The 15155-nt window shown below is 38.3% G+C and overlaps 2 protein-coding genes across 3 annotated transcripts in view; one reads left to right on the top strand and one right to left on the bottom strand.

Moving 5' to 3' along the window:
• Positions 1–15155, bottom strand: part of LOC124805082 (nuclear cap-binding protein subunit 1) — a 174774-nt gene that overhangs the window by 53346 nt on the left and 106273 nt on the right. The gene's annotated exons all lie outside the window — the stretch shown is intronic.
• Positions 338–14900, top strand: LOC124805083. Of its 2 annotated transcripts, none has more exons than XM_047265517.1 (2): positions 338–392; positions 13043–14900. In XM_047265517.1, exons 1-2 carry the CDS (start codon positions 354–356, stop codon positions 14777–14779), a joined length of 1776 nt encoding a protein of 591 aa, XP_047121473.1. In that variant the 5' UTR covers positions 338–353; the 3' UTR covers positions 14780–14900. The 2 variants fall into 2 exon arrangements, with proteins under 2 accessions (XP_047121473.1, XP_047121474.1); XM_047265518.1 differs by lacking the exon at positions 338–392 and adding an exon at positions 5241–5276.

Here is a 15155-nt window from a genome sequence, read left to right on the forward strand (position 1 = left end):
TATTAATCAGCATTCATATAACTCAAGTACTGATAAAAAAAAATGAAATTTTCACAAAGATTTAGACAGAATAAATCTCAGTAGTTCATCAAAACATGCATTGTCTTCCAGCATCCCAAATCACTGGCTGAATGGTATGAGGTACAGCAGGAAATATGTGCCTGCGGAGAAGCTCCTTACTGTCAACAAATTTGGAATATTTCAGGTCAGTGCTCTTACAGCAAGAAAAATGAGCCTGGCACTTCACTTAAGTGATAAACATCACAGGAAAAGTGAGCAACAGAGCGCATCACATCAAGATGAGTGAAAGTTTCACAGTGTGGCAGTTGGCCACAGAGTTTCCTCAGAGAAACATGAGCTCACAAGTTCCAGGTTTTCTGCACTTTTTATTTGTAAGTACTTACATAAAAACAGTGTTTGAGTATACCTTAGTGGGACAAATAGCAATGGGTTATGTAACTTTCAGACTGATCTTGATTTTTTTTAAATGTATACAACTAATTTGCCAGCAGATGAAATTTTGGGGATAACATAATTGTATGGCAAGATAAGTTATTCAATAGCAACCAGCCACTAAATTGGTAACATTAATCTGGTACTTGACAACTGTTCTAAAACATATCTTCAGTGCGGTATCCAATGAATCTTTATGTGGTCTGTCAAATATGATGTAGGCAGGGCCAGTTCATCACAAAAACAAGTGAAATTAATTCTCAGTGTGCAATAACTTAACCAATGCATTCTAGGCAGCATGTGGTGCCACAAACAAAATGTTTCTTTACTCCTTCAACACTTAATTATATTTTTAATTAAACAGCTAGCAATGTAACACATATTCAATCTTCTTGAGGAAATTTAGTTTATGAAACAGAGAGACTTGAGCAAAGTTGACTATAAAATGTGTAGCATACTCATTCTGGTTCCAGTCACATGTTTAAAACACGTGAGAACATGCCAAAGATAATTACAGTTTGAAGTGATATGAATAATTTTGGCAAATTTTGTTCTGGCAATGTACAACAGGATGCACATTTAGTAATTCCTCCCTCCCACCTACACATACCTAGTTTCTTTATCTTTCAAGTGTGAGCTTCTTTCTGACCTAGTAGTTTTCTTTGATATTAACATCACTTAAAATTTACTGCAAAGACAAAATAAACCCCATCCAAGCAAAGTTGTCTTACCCATGTACATTTTTCCCAGGTCTTTAATAGCTCTCCACTGTCTATCAAAGCTCACATCACAAGTCTCAAAATATTAGTGTTTGAATTTTCTCGTGGATTCAATGCAATCCTGCAATCCACTCCACTGCCCTTTCAAGAGTCTTAAAACTAAACAGAACAATAACACAACTAGTGGACTCTTGTCCCTACCCCACCCTCCCCTTGCAAACTTTAGTCAAGATTATGAATAACTTAAATTTCTTCCTGTTTCAAGATATAGTGATTTCCTTGATCCTCCAGCCATTTTGCCTTCAGTTCAACACTGTTTTCAAAATTGTCAACAAAATTTTCCATTGTTTTATAATGGCTCTTTGCGCCAAATCTGTTCATAAACAACATACCTAATACAAAAAGTACAATGTTACTATGTATTTATGAAGTAAATGATACAAGACACAAATAAGCTATCTTTTAACATACTATCTGTATATATTTTGAAACAGCGTAGATGTAGTGTGTGGCACATAGACACACAACAGTACACAGTATTAACTAGCTTTCAGTCTCTGACTCTTCTTTTAGCATAAAGTAGACAGATTCACACACAACCACACAAACACCCGAATGCACATGAGTGCCTTTGTGCGATACATCAATCTTAGTACCGTGTTCTGTAACATGTGTCTATGTGCCACACAACAGTCAGCTAAAGGTGAGTGGTGTCTTTGCTTTACTTTACATACTGATCCATCCACAAATTTCCGTTATTGTTACAAATTTCTCTGTCACTTATATTTGTTTGTTTATTCAACAATTTCAAAACATGATCTAGAGGCAGCTCCTATTTTGATCTCTCAACACTTGTGCAATACTCCTTTGATCTTTTCATATATGACACTACGAAAATGGTGGGCAGAGGGTGACAAATTATCCCTTCTTTTTGCATTTCTGAGCAGTACTTAAGTAATAACACAGATCTCCTCACACACGATTGAATCAGAAAACTGTTAACAAGTACAATCCAGCATGTTACTCTTCACTGAATATGTTCATGAAAAACCATGGAAATGAGAGATGTGGTCCAATGAAGCATAATATGAGGATGTTCTCAGTACATACAAAAAATTTATAAGTCAATCATGCAAAGTGGATAGTAATGTTTGCTGCCTATGTTGTTTATACCAAGGTCATCACTATGGATATTGGTTAATAGTATTTCACCCTTAATGAAATACAACTGTTATAAAAAAATTAAAAGAATAAATTGTGTAATATTTGATTTCAGTATTAGTATTGAACATTACATTTTCAGACATAAAGTGAATATCTAGAGGTAACATAGAAAAAAAAATAACAGAACATAAATTAATATCTGCGATTTATGAAAATCTTTACAGGGGTCACACACGACCTACTATATAGTGCTCTTGAAGGGTTTGGAGTTCTCACCAATATGGTCAGAACAAATGAGTTGATGGATATGAGAGACATGGTCAGGTTTGTATTGGTTCATTTAGCCTACAAAACATAGCTGCAGATATGCTCAGGGAATTTAAATGAGCACTGCAAGAAAGAAAAGCAACATTGCCATGGTAAAAAGACTGGTGGTTTTATCAGTATGTCAGTTAAGATAAGAAAAGGGTTCAGATGCCTCTATGATGGACCTCATGTAAAGAAAGATTTTACGAGAAGACACAGTAGATTAGGACACTTATGGAGGTATTCGTATGAATATGAAATGGTATCCAAAAGTACTCGAAGTTTGAATTTTGTGCACAAATGCTTACAAATGCACTGAAATACTGCTAGGTGTCTTCCCATACATCATTCTCGAATCAGTATGGCAAGTGGCTGTAAGATGAGAGTTTTGGTTAGTTGTCGGTGGGCAAACTTCCATAAATGGACAAAATTTGGCTTACTATGATGACCATTCCAGCTGACCTTCAATTGGAAGACTGGAAAATGTTCAGAAAGGGAAGCATCCGAGTCTCCAGAATCATAGACGGACCTTCAAAGACCTCTGCAACACTTTGGGAATAAGTTAAGGTACATACAAACATATTCTGTCAGACTAATTGACGATGAGAAGCACTGCAGTGAAATTTCTGCCATAACTGTTTCAAGATGATCAGAAGCAACATCACATGGAAGTCTGCAGGGAACAGGGAACTTGAACTACATCAAGATAATTCAAACTTTCTTTCAAAAGTTGCTGCAATAGTCATCCTTCACCTCAGTCAAAAAGAGCTCAATAAGCCAGTAAGTCAAGAGTAAAATTACACCCTTGATGACACACACACACACACACACACACACACACACACACACACACACACTGGGTGGTTCACAAAGGGTTTATGAAATGATAACTAAAGAGTTCTATCACAATTCTGCTAAGTTTGAGAGAGGACAAGAGGATAATACTCCCACAGAGTGGCATACAAATGATGATGTATTCCACCATGACAATGCATGACCACATACAAGCTACATTATTTAGAAAGTTTTGACAAAAACCAGATGACTACTTCTTCTTATCTAAGATCAAAATAAGTTGAAGACGCAAAGATTTGATACAATGGAAGAAATTAAAGTGGAATTGTGAAATGTTCAAAACATCATATCAATGACAGATGTCCAGAATGCATTTCAAAAGAGGCAAAATGTTGGGATGCATATATTCACTTCCAAGGTGGCCATTCTGAGGACAATGGTGCAAAATAAGATCTAAGTAAGACATTATTTTAATTAATATATTTCACAAACTTCTCGATACCACCTTGGTTATGAAAATACTTTCTTGTTGTGGATAGTAATTATCTTTTTCCACTACATAAAACAGGTACCTAATGGAGTACATAAATGAAACACCACCTTTTATTTCTTTGTTTCACAGTCTCTTTCACATACTGCTGCTGCATGCACTATACTACACCTTTCCTGTGTCAGGAAGGTCTATACATTTTCAGTTATTTCCTGCTAGAGCATATAATTGTGAATATGAGACAATAATCACATTTCCATGGTTTACAAACACATTGTTATCACAGTCTTTGTCTTGACTGTTATGAATTACTATTCCAACAAATTTTTCAAACATAAGAATGTTTTCTTAATAGTTCTTAAATTATTCTGTATGCCTACTCTTAAAGACGGATGAAGTTAATTTCTTCTTTCAGTCTCTTGTGGTTTACTTTGTAGTACCTACCACCAAATTCTCCTGCTCTCAGCATTCGCCTCATGCCATTATTGATACTGGTTTCCTTAAGTCTTCGCGTGTTACAATGTTACAATGTACCACTTCGCCTCTTCATCACAGAACTGTTACAGCATGTGTGATGTTACTAACAAAGTGTCCATAATTGCTTTGAAGCAGAATAAAAATCATGAAAACAGACAGGACATACTTCCCTGTGCCATAGAAGGGCGATACTCTCACAAGAAAAAATATAAAGTGTATAAACATAATCAGGCTGGATGGGACATAATAACTTTTCAGTCACTGCAGAGTCTTAAATCCAAACTTGTCTTCTCAAACAAGAGTAAAACCATGTACATGTATCATGGACTGGGAGCAATGAGAAGCAATATTACACACTAAATTGAAACAGCATAGAGCATTCAAATGTAGAGGCGGAAATGCCTTAAGGAGACGCATATTCAACTTCAACTTTAGCAGTACATTCATCAGCTTCTCGATGAAAAGTTGCTCCAACATTAGTGGCAAGTAGCTCTTTGTCACAAACAAAATCTGTGGACTTCATCATGGAATACCTAGGCAAAGAATTGAGGGAAAATTTCTGTGAGACAGAAATCCAGGTAACTTACTGGCAGACATAAAATTATTTAATATGAGGGTGCAATATTTTCAGTTGTTGCTCACAGAAATTCAAAATATCTTAATGTACATCACAAAACATTGTTCTGCAGTCCTCCACATGGTCTGCAGGTAACTAAAGAGAAAGGCCTCAGGTGTGCAAGCACACAGCAACATGTAAAGCTGAACAGAATGCATGGTCGCACAGTGGAACAAGCATTGTTCCCACCACGATGGAATTAGTGCGTGCAGTGTGTGGAAAGATGCAAGAGCAGCTGACATGCAGCAGAATGGAGGTCATTACAAGAAGAAAATGTGTCAAAAAGAATTTCTTTCATTTTATTCCAAAGCGAATAACTCAAAATAAGATTTTCTTTTGTCATTACAGTGTCGCAACAAAAACTGCAGCAAAAAATCACATTCACTTGTCTTCTGCTTACATGCAAATGGCTTTTTCTTTCTAAATGACGTAATACTTCATATAGTTATTTGAATACATTAATGATTAATTTTGGTTGCATTTACTTAAAAAGAACTACATAAAATATGATTTACCAGCCTAATAATCCAAAGGCACATAATGCCATAAAAATGAATTTTCATATCAATTATATATGAACACAGCATTACAAATTTAGTATACCTATCATTAACAGTTATAAATTGGTTTTACAATGGGCACAGTTCTGAGATACAAATAAAGAACAATTGAAAGACTGATCAACAAATGTAACTGCAATGAAAACTGGATGAATGTCTCATCTGGGCAGTGAATACTGTTGCCATGTGCTGGAAGATTTCTGCTTGCCTTTATGCCCTTAAAAAGTTTTGGAACATATTTCCACAGTATATTAAATGTAAATCTGTGCAAACACTCATTTTAGCAAACCTCCACTAGCATGATGTAATGCAACATGGCACGAGTAGCGAAAGCACAAGACAGTTAGAAGTCACCTTCAACGCTTGTGTGCTTTACTCAGCAACATTCATAGATATGATCATGTCAGTATCTCATACACCTAGTTATGGTCATTGTTGCCAGATGAGTTATGTGACTACCATATGCTAAGTGTACTTTACTGGCTCCTCATTGCACAATCAACCAAGTACCTCACATCAAGGTCTAACACCTTTCATCTCATCATAACTGAGACAGAAGGTCCCACTTACCTAGTATCCTAGCTGTGCTCATCATAAAACATAACATTTGCAGACTCCTTCACTGTCACTGCTGCATGCCTTTGGAACATGCTGCGCTACACATTGCACACAATTCAATGCCCCACTACTTTCAAGAAGAAGTTGAGGCATTTCCTTTTGTCACAATTTTCCCAAAAATTAACATGTATGGCCAACTTGTCCTCTGTCAAATAGTGAAGCCAATGCTACTATCTTGTCCCAGTTAAGTGCCTTTCTCTATGAGCCACGTCACCTTCTCTTCCCCTATATTCATTAACTGTGTCTTATCACATTCCTCTTTCCCTCCATCCTCCACCCCTTTCTCTCAAGCCCATTTCTCATAGCACTCATAATTTAAAAGCTCCCTTACTGTAATTTATAATTATTGTTGTACTTATCATGTAGGAATATTAACAGAGCATGTGTGTTTTTTCAGATGTACTTCTGCAACTTTTTAATTTCTAAATGTAGTATAGCATGCTTACCATAATGTAAATAAAAATAATCCATTTTTGAAAATTTAATTGGATATATAAAATAATCTACCCACCAAGCAGCAGCAGCAGAAAACACATATAAGGATACAGGAATTTGCAGGCTTTCAGAGCCAGTGGCTCCTCCTCCTGGCAGAAGGGTTGAAGGGGAAGGAAGGGGGCAAAGGGAAAGGACTGGCGAGGTTTAGGAAATGTGGAGAGCTCGGAAAAATCACTCAGAAGCCCAAGTCAGGGAAGACCTACCTTCTGATCCCGTCTAGTCCTAGGCAACTTTTCCAAACTCTCCCCATTTTCTAAACCTCGTCAGTCCTTTTTCTTTCCTCTTCTTCATTCCCCTTCAACCCTTTTACTAGGACGAGCAGCCACTGTCTCCGAAAGCTTGCAAATTCCAATATCTTTACTTGTGTGTTCTCCAGCTGCCACTTTGTGAGTAGATTTCTTTATATGTCCAGTTACACTATATTACTATAATAGCACTGTTGTAAGATGTGTACAATGCCTAGTTAGATGTAAGAGAAGGGCTGATGGCCCCAATCTTGCTATGTTAAATATACAAATAAATAACTCTCGGTAAACAAGGCCCCCGGAGTAGACAACATTCCATTAGAACTACTGACAGACTTGGGAGAGCCAGTCCTGACAAAACTCTACCATCTGGTGAGCAAGATGTATGAGACAGGCGAAATACCCTCAGACTTCAGGAAGAATATAATAATTCCAATCCCAAAGAAGGCAGGTGTTGACAGATGTGAAAATTACCAAACTATCAGTTTAATAAGTCACAGCTGCAAAATACTAACGCGAATTCTTTACAGACGAATGGAAAAACTGATAGAAGCTGACCTCGGGGAAGATCAGTTTGGATTCAGTAGAAATGTTGGAAAACGTGAGGCAATACTGACCCTACGACTTACCTTAGAAGAAAGATTAAGGAAAGGCAAACATATGTTTCTAGCTTTTGTAGACTTGGAGAAAGCTTTTGACAATGTTGATTGGAATACTCTCTTTCAAATTCTGAAGGTGGCAGGGGTAAAATACAGAGAGCGAAAGGCTATTTACAATTTGTACGGAAACCAGATGGTAGTTATAAGAGTTGAGGGGTATGAAAGGGAAGCAGTGGTTGGGAAGGGAGTAAGACAGGGTCATAGCCTCTCCCCGATGCTATTCAATCTGTATATTGAGCAAGCAGTGAAGGAAACAAAAGAAAAATTCAGAGTAGGTATTAAAATCCATGGAGAAGAAATAAAAACTTTGAGGTTCGCCGATGACAGTGTAATTCTATCAGAAACAGCAAAGGACTTGGAAGAGCAGTTCAACGGAATGGACAGTGTCTTGAAAGGAGAGTATAAGATGAACATCAACAAAAGCAAAACGAGGATAATGGAATGTAGTCGAATTAAGTTGGGTGATGCTGAGGGAATTAGATTAGGAAATGAGACACTTAAAGTAGTGAAGGAGTTTTGCTATTTAGGGAGTAAAATAACTGATGATGGTCGAAGTAGAGAGGATATAAAATGTAGACTGGCAATGGCAAGGAAATCGTTTCTGAAGAAGAGAAATTTGTTAACATCGAGTATAGATTTAAGTGTCAGGGAGTCGTTTCTGAAAGTATTTGTATGGAGTGTAGCCATGTATGGAAGTGAAACATGGACGATAACCAGTTTGGACAAGAAGAGAATAGAAGCTTTCGAAATGTGGTGCTACAGAAGAATGCTGAAGATTAGATGGGTAAATCACATAACTAATGAGGAGGTACTGAATAGGATTGGGGAGAAGAGGAGTTTGTGGCACAACTTGACTAGAAGAAGGGATCGGTTGGTAGGACATATTCTGAGGCATCAAGGGATCACCAATTTAGTACTGGAGGGCAGCGTGGAGGGTAAAAATCATAGAGGGAGACCAAGAGATGAATACACTAAGCAGATTCAGAAGGATGTAGGCTGCAGTAGGTACTGGGAGATGAAGCTTGCACAGGATAGAGCAGCATGGAGAGCTGCATCAAACCAGTCTCAGGACTGAAGACCACAACAAGAACAAGAACAACAACAACAACGTTTATGGTTCATGAGAAGTGAACGATTGAAAGAATGTACATAAAAACTTTCTTGCCTGAAATTAAATAAAATGGTCATCAAGCCAATGGCTGGCTCAAAACACTACAATGTTTCCGCTTGCACAATGGAGCTGGTATGTCCTTGCCTTCCTCCAACCTGTTACTGAGTGCTCTATGGTTTAACAAGGAACTGTAATCATGGTGGAACTTGGAAGTTTCTCATACACGAAACAGTGTCACAGGTGATAGTGGCAACTAGAGATGGGAAAAATCTTATACAAGACATGAATAATCTCCAAACCTTTGGATTTATAGTTCCGAAAATCCATCACCAGCTACCAGGCCATAAGACAACATACATTAACATTTCCTAATTTAAATGAAATGCTACATCTCTTTAATCAGCGTTGTGGGTAAAATCTTCTCAGGTATTGTTGAAAGGAAAGTGCGAGTATTAGTTGAGGACCAATTGGATGAAAATCAGTGTGGGTTTAGGTCTCTTAGAGGTTGTCAGGACCAGATCTTTAGCTTACGGCAAATAATGGAGAAGTGTTATGAGTGGAACAGGGAATTGTATCTATGCTTTATAGATCTAGAAAAGGCACATGACCGGGTTCATAGGAGGAAGTTATTGTCTGTTCTACGAGATTATGGAATAGGAGGCAAACTTTTGCAAGCAATTAAAGGTCTTTACAAGGATAGTCAGGCAGCAGTTAGAGTTGACGGTAAATTGAGTTCATGGTTCAGAGTAGTTTCAGGGGTAAGACAAGTCTGCAACCTGTCTCCACTGTTGTTCATATTATTTATGGATCATATGTTGAAAACAATAGACTGGCTGGGTTAGATTAAGATATGTGAACACAAAATAAGCAGTCTTGCATATGCGGATGACTTAGTTGTGATGGCAGATTCGATTGAAAGTTTGCAAAGTAATATTTCAGAGCTAGATCAGAAATGTAAGGACTATGGTATGAAGATTAGCTTCTCCAAAACGAAAGTAATGTCACTGAGAAAGAAATATAAACCAGTTGAGTGTCAAATAGGAGGAACAAAATTAGAACAGGTGGACGGTTTCAAGTACTTAGGATGCATATTCTCACAGGATGGCAACATAGTGAAAGAACTGGAAGCGAGGTGTAGCAAAGCTAATGCAGTGAGCGCTCAGCTACGATCTACTCTCCTCTGCAAGAAGGAAATCAGTACCAAGACTAAGTTATCTGTGCACCGTTCAATCTTTCGACCAACTTTGTTGTATGGGAGCGAAAGCTGGGTGGATTCAGGTTACCTTATCAACAAGGTTGAGGTTACGGATATGAAAGTAGCTAGGATGATTGCAGGTACTAGTAGATGGGAACAATGGCAGGAGGGTGTCCACAATGAGGAAATCAAAGAAAAACTGGGAATGAACTCTATAGATGTAGCAGTCAGGGCGAACAGGCTTAGGTGGTGGGGTCATGTTACACGCATGGGAGAAGCAAGGTTACCCAAGAGACTCATGGTTTCAGCAGTAGAGGGTAGGAGGAGTCGGGGCAGACCAAGGAGAAGGTACCTGGATTCGGTTAAGAATGATTTTGAAGTAATAGGCTTAACATCAGAAGAGGCACCAATGTTAGCAGTGAATAGGGGATCATGGAGGAATTTTACAAGGGGGGCTATGCTCCAGACTGAACGCTGAAAGGCATAATCAGTCTTAAATGATGATGATGATGCTCTATGACAATATAAACCCAGTATTTTCATCTTTTATTCTGAACAAAGAAACATCAGCCTTGAGTTCTCCAAGATGTTCTGTAGCTGACAAAGACAATAGGTAATAAATAATGAAACACTAAAAGGAAATAACAGCATGTAATCTGTTGCATTTTTTAGTCAATAATTTTGCTGAAATATTTTAAATTGCACTGAGTGAATAGTACAACTTACCATTATCATTTTTTTTCAAGTGATGTGAAGATACAGTATGACATGTATTTACAACAACACATATAAAATAAGATGAATAACATTACAAGGAGAAATGGAGAGTTCTATTTAACACTGTCCTCAGAGTCTTTTGCTGTGGCATGCTTTAAATCTTCTCGGTTTATGAGCCGTGTCATTTTGAATAAAACACTTGAGATTTCAATAGCTACCTCCACCATCATCATCAGCAGTTGAAATCAATGACTGCTGAAGCAGGCATGGTGTCTGCTTATATAAATGTAATGGCAGCATCTGGAACCTTCCACAGAGAGCTGGAACAGCACATGTGCTGAAGACAAGTTGGGCAGCTCTTAGCAATTATGTCCAATTGCAGAACTAAGTGACATCACATGGTGAGAGTCGCTGGCACACATTTGAGACTGCCACTCCTGTGTCCCTATAAGCATCAAGCCTATGTCTTTACTTTCATTCAATGTCCAAAGCAAATACCCCTGCCCTACTAAATGTGTACCTCTGGTCTTTGCTAAAACTGTTGCTGTTTATTGTAATTTTAATTAAAAAAATCCCAGTATGATGGCATCTGAGCCAAAACTCTTGTTTATTCAAATTGTATTTTATCCCTGTTTTCTAGACAATGTTCTGTCATGGCTGGCATCTCACGTTCCCCTTGTGGGATATGTCATGCATGCAGTGCACAATGCTTGGCAACAGTATGGATAGTTTGACCTACGTAAATGCTACCACATTCACCGGAGACACCACACTCGCCAGAAACTCGAAGACCTAGGGAGTCTTTAACAGGGCATGGCATTTCTCTTTATCTTGGAAGCAAGCCCCAACACTGGTCTCTGTTCACGTATCTTCAGTATGTGCCCTACCTTGCTAATAGTTGCTCGACAGCATGGAATGAATTCAGCTGGTTTGGCCCCTTCCACCGATTTCTTTCATCAGTGGCACTTGAAAACTTTAGCAATTTCTCCCTTATTTTAACCATTTTCTCTGAACATGTGCTTCAAATGCCGACATTCAGATTCTAGATGGTCATTGTCAGAAATAATTTTGCACTGCGTACTAACATGTTTAGTACCACTTTCTTGTGTGCAGGGTCGTGTAAACTGTTGCCGTTTAAGTACTAGTCAGTGTACGTAGATTTCCTGTAAACTGAATGACCTCCTGCCTTCCATTCAACTAAAACATCCAAGAACAAAAGCTTGCTATCCTTCTCCAACATACAGTAAATTTGTTTGGATGGACACCATTCATGAGGGTGAGGCCATATCAAGAAGGTGTTGTCAGTATATCGTAGGGAGCGAGATGGACGCAACCTTGCAGAGTTCAGAGTTTGCTCCTCAAAGTGCTCCACAAAAAAGTTCGCGATGTCTGGACACAGTGGTATCCCATGGTTGTGCCATATGTCATCTCATAATATTCCCTACAGTGCAGAAAGTGTGTTGTCATTAAGGCATGGTAGAACAGGCTGACGATCTCAAGTGGAAACTGTTTGGTCTAAAGATCCAGCGTTTCTTATACCGGCACACTCGTAAAAAGTGATACTGTGTCCAGATAGATGATATGTTATTTTGACCTATCTTGATTTTCCTGAATATCTCAATAAATGACTGCAAGTTAACAACATGATGTCCACAGTGCCCCAGTTTGGGTGCTAATACCCCTGTCAGATCTTTTTGCCAATTTGTAGGTGGGTGAACTGATTGCACTAACTCCCCATTAATGACAACACGGGTCATCGAGTTCCTCATGTGTGTGGTGTTCCCTGTGAATGTGGTAGCATTTACATAGGTCAAACAACTTGCATTGTTGTTGAGTGTTGTGCAGAGCACTCACGACATATCAAACAAATGAAACATGAGAAGGCAGCTGTAGCTGAAAGTCCCCTAGAAAATGGGCATAAAATAAAACATGATAAAACAGGAGTTTTGACTCATATACTATCATACTGCAATTCTGCTATCAAAGAGGCTGCCAAATTAGAATAAACAGCAACAATTTCAACAGAGACCAGGGATACATACTTAGTAGTGCATGGGGGTGGACTTTGGACATTGAGTGAAAGCAAAGACATTTGCTTAATGCTTGTAGAGACACGGGAGTGGCAGTTTTAAATGTGGTGCCAGTTGCTCATGCCATGTGACATTACTCGGTCCAGCAGAGGGACAGAAGTGCTAGGAGATGACCAACTAACCTTTCGCACAAATGCCACTCTGGCCCTCTGTGGAAGGTACCAGAGGCTGCCATAACATCTATATAAGAGGAACACTGTGCCAGCCCCAGCAGTCAGCGATTTCAACTCCTGATGACGAAGGTTTATTCTAAATGATGTGGCTTGATACCAAGAAGATATTACTCATCCATTTAACACTGACTGAATTAATATGATATGATGTCTATGCAGGTAACACTGGTAACATCTCACCTCCTCAATACGAGGTGTAATGGCAGTCACCACTATGCTTCTCCTGGACGTGTTGTCCTGTACCGATCAGTGGCAACAAAATCGTATGACGGCAACAATCAACATCACGGCTGGGATGACAGGCCAATTAGATGGCCAGACAGACAACAGCCGGAGCCACACAAATATGCTCTACACAACCGTGATGATGGAATCCTGTTCAGGTGGAACTACGATGTCAACAGACCAATTCATCCAACTACCACACACGAAGAGGATCACCATTACAACACACCATCATTACCATACATGCAATATGAGCAAACAAATGCAAGACATCCTGGATTTCAACTAGTGAACTCTGAGCATCGATTTGGAAATCCACAAATTGTTCATCATTTACATCACCATCACCACTATTATGACACATCTATTAATCCTCTGAACGCAAATTTTGGGCGAGGAGAAAACCTCAGCCAACCAATAGAACCAGAAATTTTGTACAAACATATATTTCAGTTGAGTAAGAGTCATCATGAAAACAACCAGCAAAGTTCAAATCTGGCACTCCAAACTGCAACTGTAATGCCAAGATCTAAGGAAAAGACAAACATCACTCCAGAGATTCCACCATTCAGACCTTCACCACAGCTGCACCAGTTCTCAGAGCCTGATCCACTTTTTCATCCTAACAAATCAGTATTTCTAACACATCCTACACCTACGACAACTGAGCCTTCTGCAAGCATTACGAGTACAACAGAAAAACCAAAAGTGATCAATATATATCCTGATTCAATTAACGCTCAGCTTCCACCATCAGAAAGCCACATTGACACTGTTATACCTTATATTTCGGCAGCAGCAGCAACTGCCAGCAAGGCATCGGCTGCCAGTACAACTCAAAGGGTAACTTATACATCAGCTGAAGAAAGTTATATTACAGATGCTCTCTCTACCACAATGCACATGGCAGCAGAGACAACAACTGCTGAAAATGATTTTATGGAACAAATGGTAATGTTTCAACCACATATGTTACAAGAACCTAGTATACTTTCTCCAGAATCTTTGTCACAACATCATTCTAACAATTCAGAATCTTCACAGCAAGTGGTTATGCCAGTAACTTCAAGCACAATACAACTGAACAGCCAATTACAAAAAATTATCCAACAATCTGATGAGACAGCACCACCAGATGATACCGACTCACCAATTACAGTTGTAACTTCATCACAAAGTGAATCTGATACTTCAACAAACAACTCTGACAACGTAACAGTGATACAAAAATCTGACAACAATGATAATCCAAAAGGAATTGAAAGTACTATCACAATTCTCAGTAAGGTCAAAAAGGAAAGTGGAAATAATGTTACGATACTCACAAAAGTTAACATGCAGTCTAGTGCAGCAACTATGGAAAAAACACAGCTGAGCAGACATCATTTGATCCCTCTCATAATACAGAAAGATGAGTCACCTCATAATGTGACAGTTGATTTCAACAGTGCTTCACATGTTAACACAAATATGGGCAAAAGAAAACCAGCTGAAACCATATTCATTGCACCACAAATGACATATCAACATGGAGTGGAAATAGCACATAAAGAACCGGAAACAAATGACGATCTAACTACAGTGCATCCAACAATACCAGATTACCAAACTGAAGATCAAGTCCATGGAAAGGCTAAACTTTACGAAGACATTCCACAGGAGATGAACTGACTCAATTAATAACCCGTCAAATACTAAACATTCAAACACATGATTTTATATGTGAAGATTTCTCTGTAAAGTGGTATTTATACACCTTATAACAAAAAATAGTTTTAGTAAAGCTAACATAGTAAACAAACAATGTTAAGTCATAAATAAAAAAATCTTTATACTGCCATGAAACATCACTAACTCCTGTAAATATGTGGGATATTAAATTAGTAATAGAAACAGAAAAACATACTAGGGTCTTTTTTGTTTCTGTGTGTGCATTTTCTTTTTCTCCAGCCGACATGAATATGAATGCATATATGTTTGTACTCTTAACAACGTATATAGCCTGCAATTATCGGTTTACAGTAGGATATTAACAATATCAATATTT

This window comes from Schistocerca piceifrons, chromosome 7, assembly GCF_021461385.2.
Source record: "Schistocerca piceifrons isolate TAMUIC-IGC-003096 chromosome 7, iqSchPice1.1, whole genome shotgun sequence".
Lineage (NCBI taxonomy): Eukaryota > Metazoa > Arthropoda > Insecta > Orthoptera > Acrididae > Schistocerca > Schistocerca piceifrons.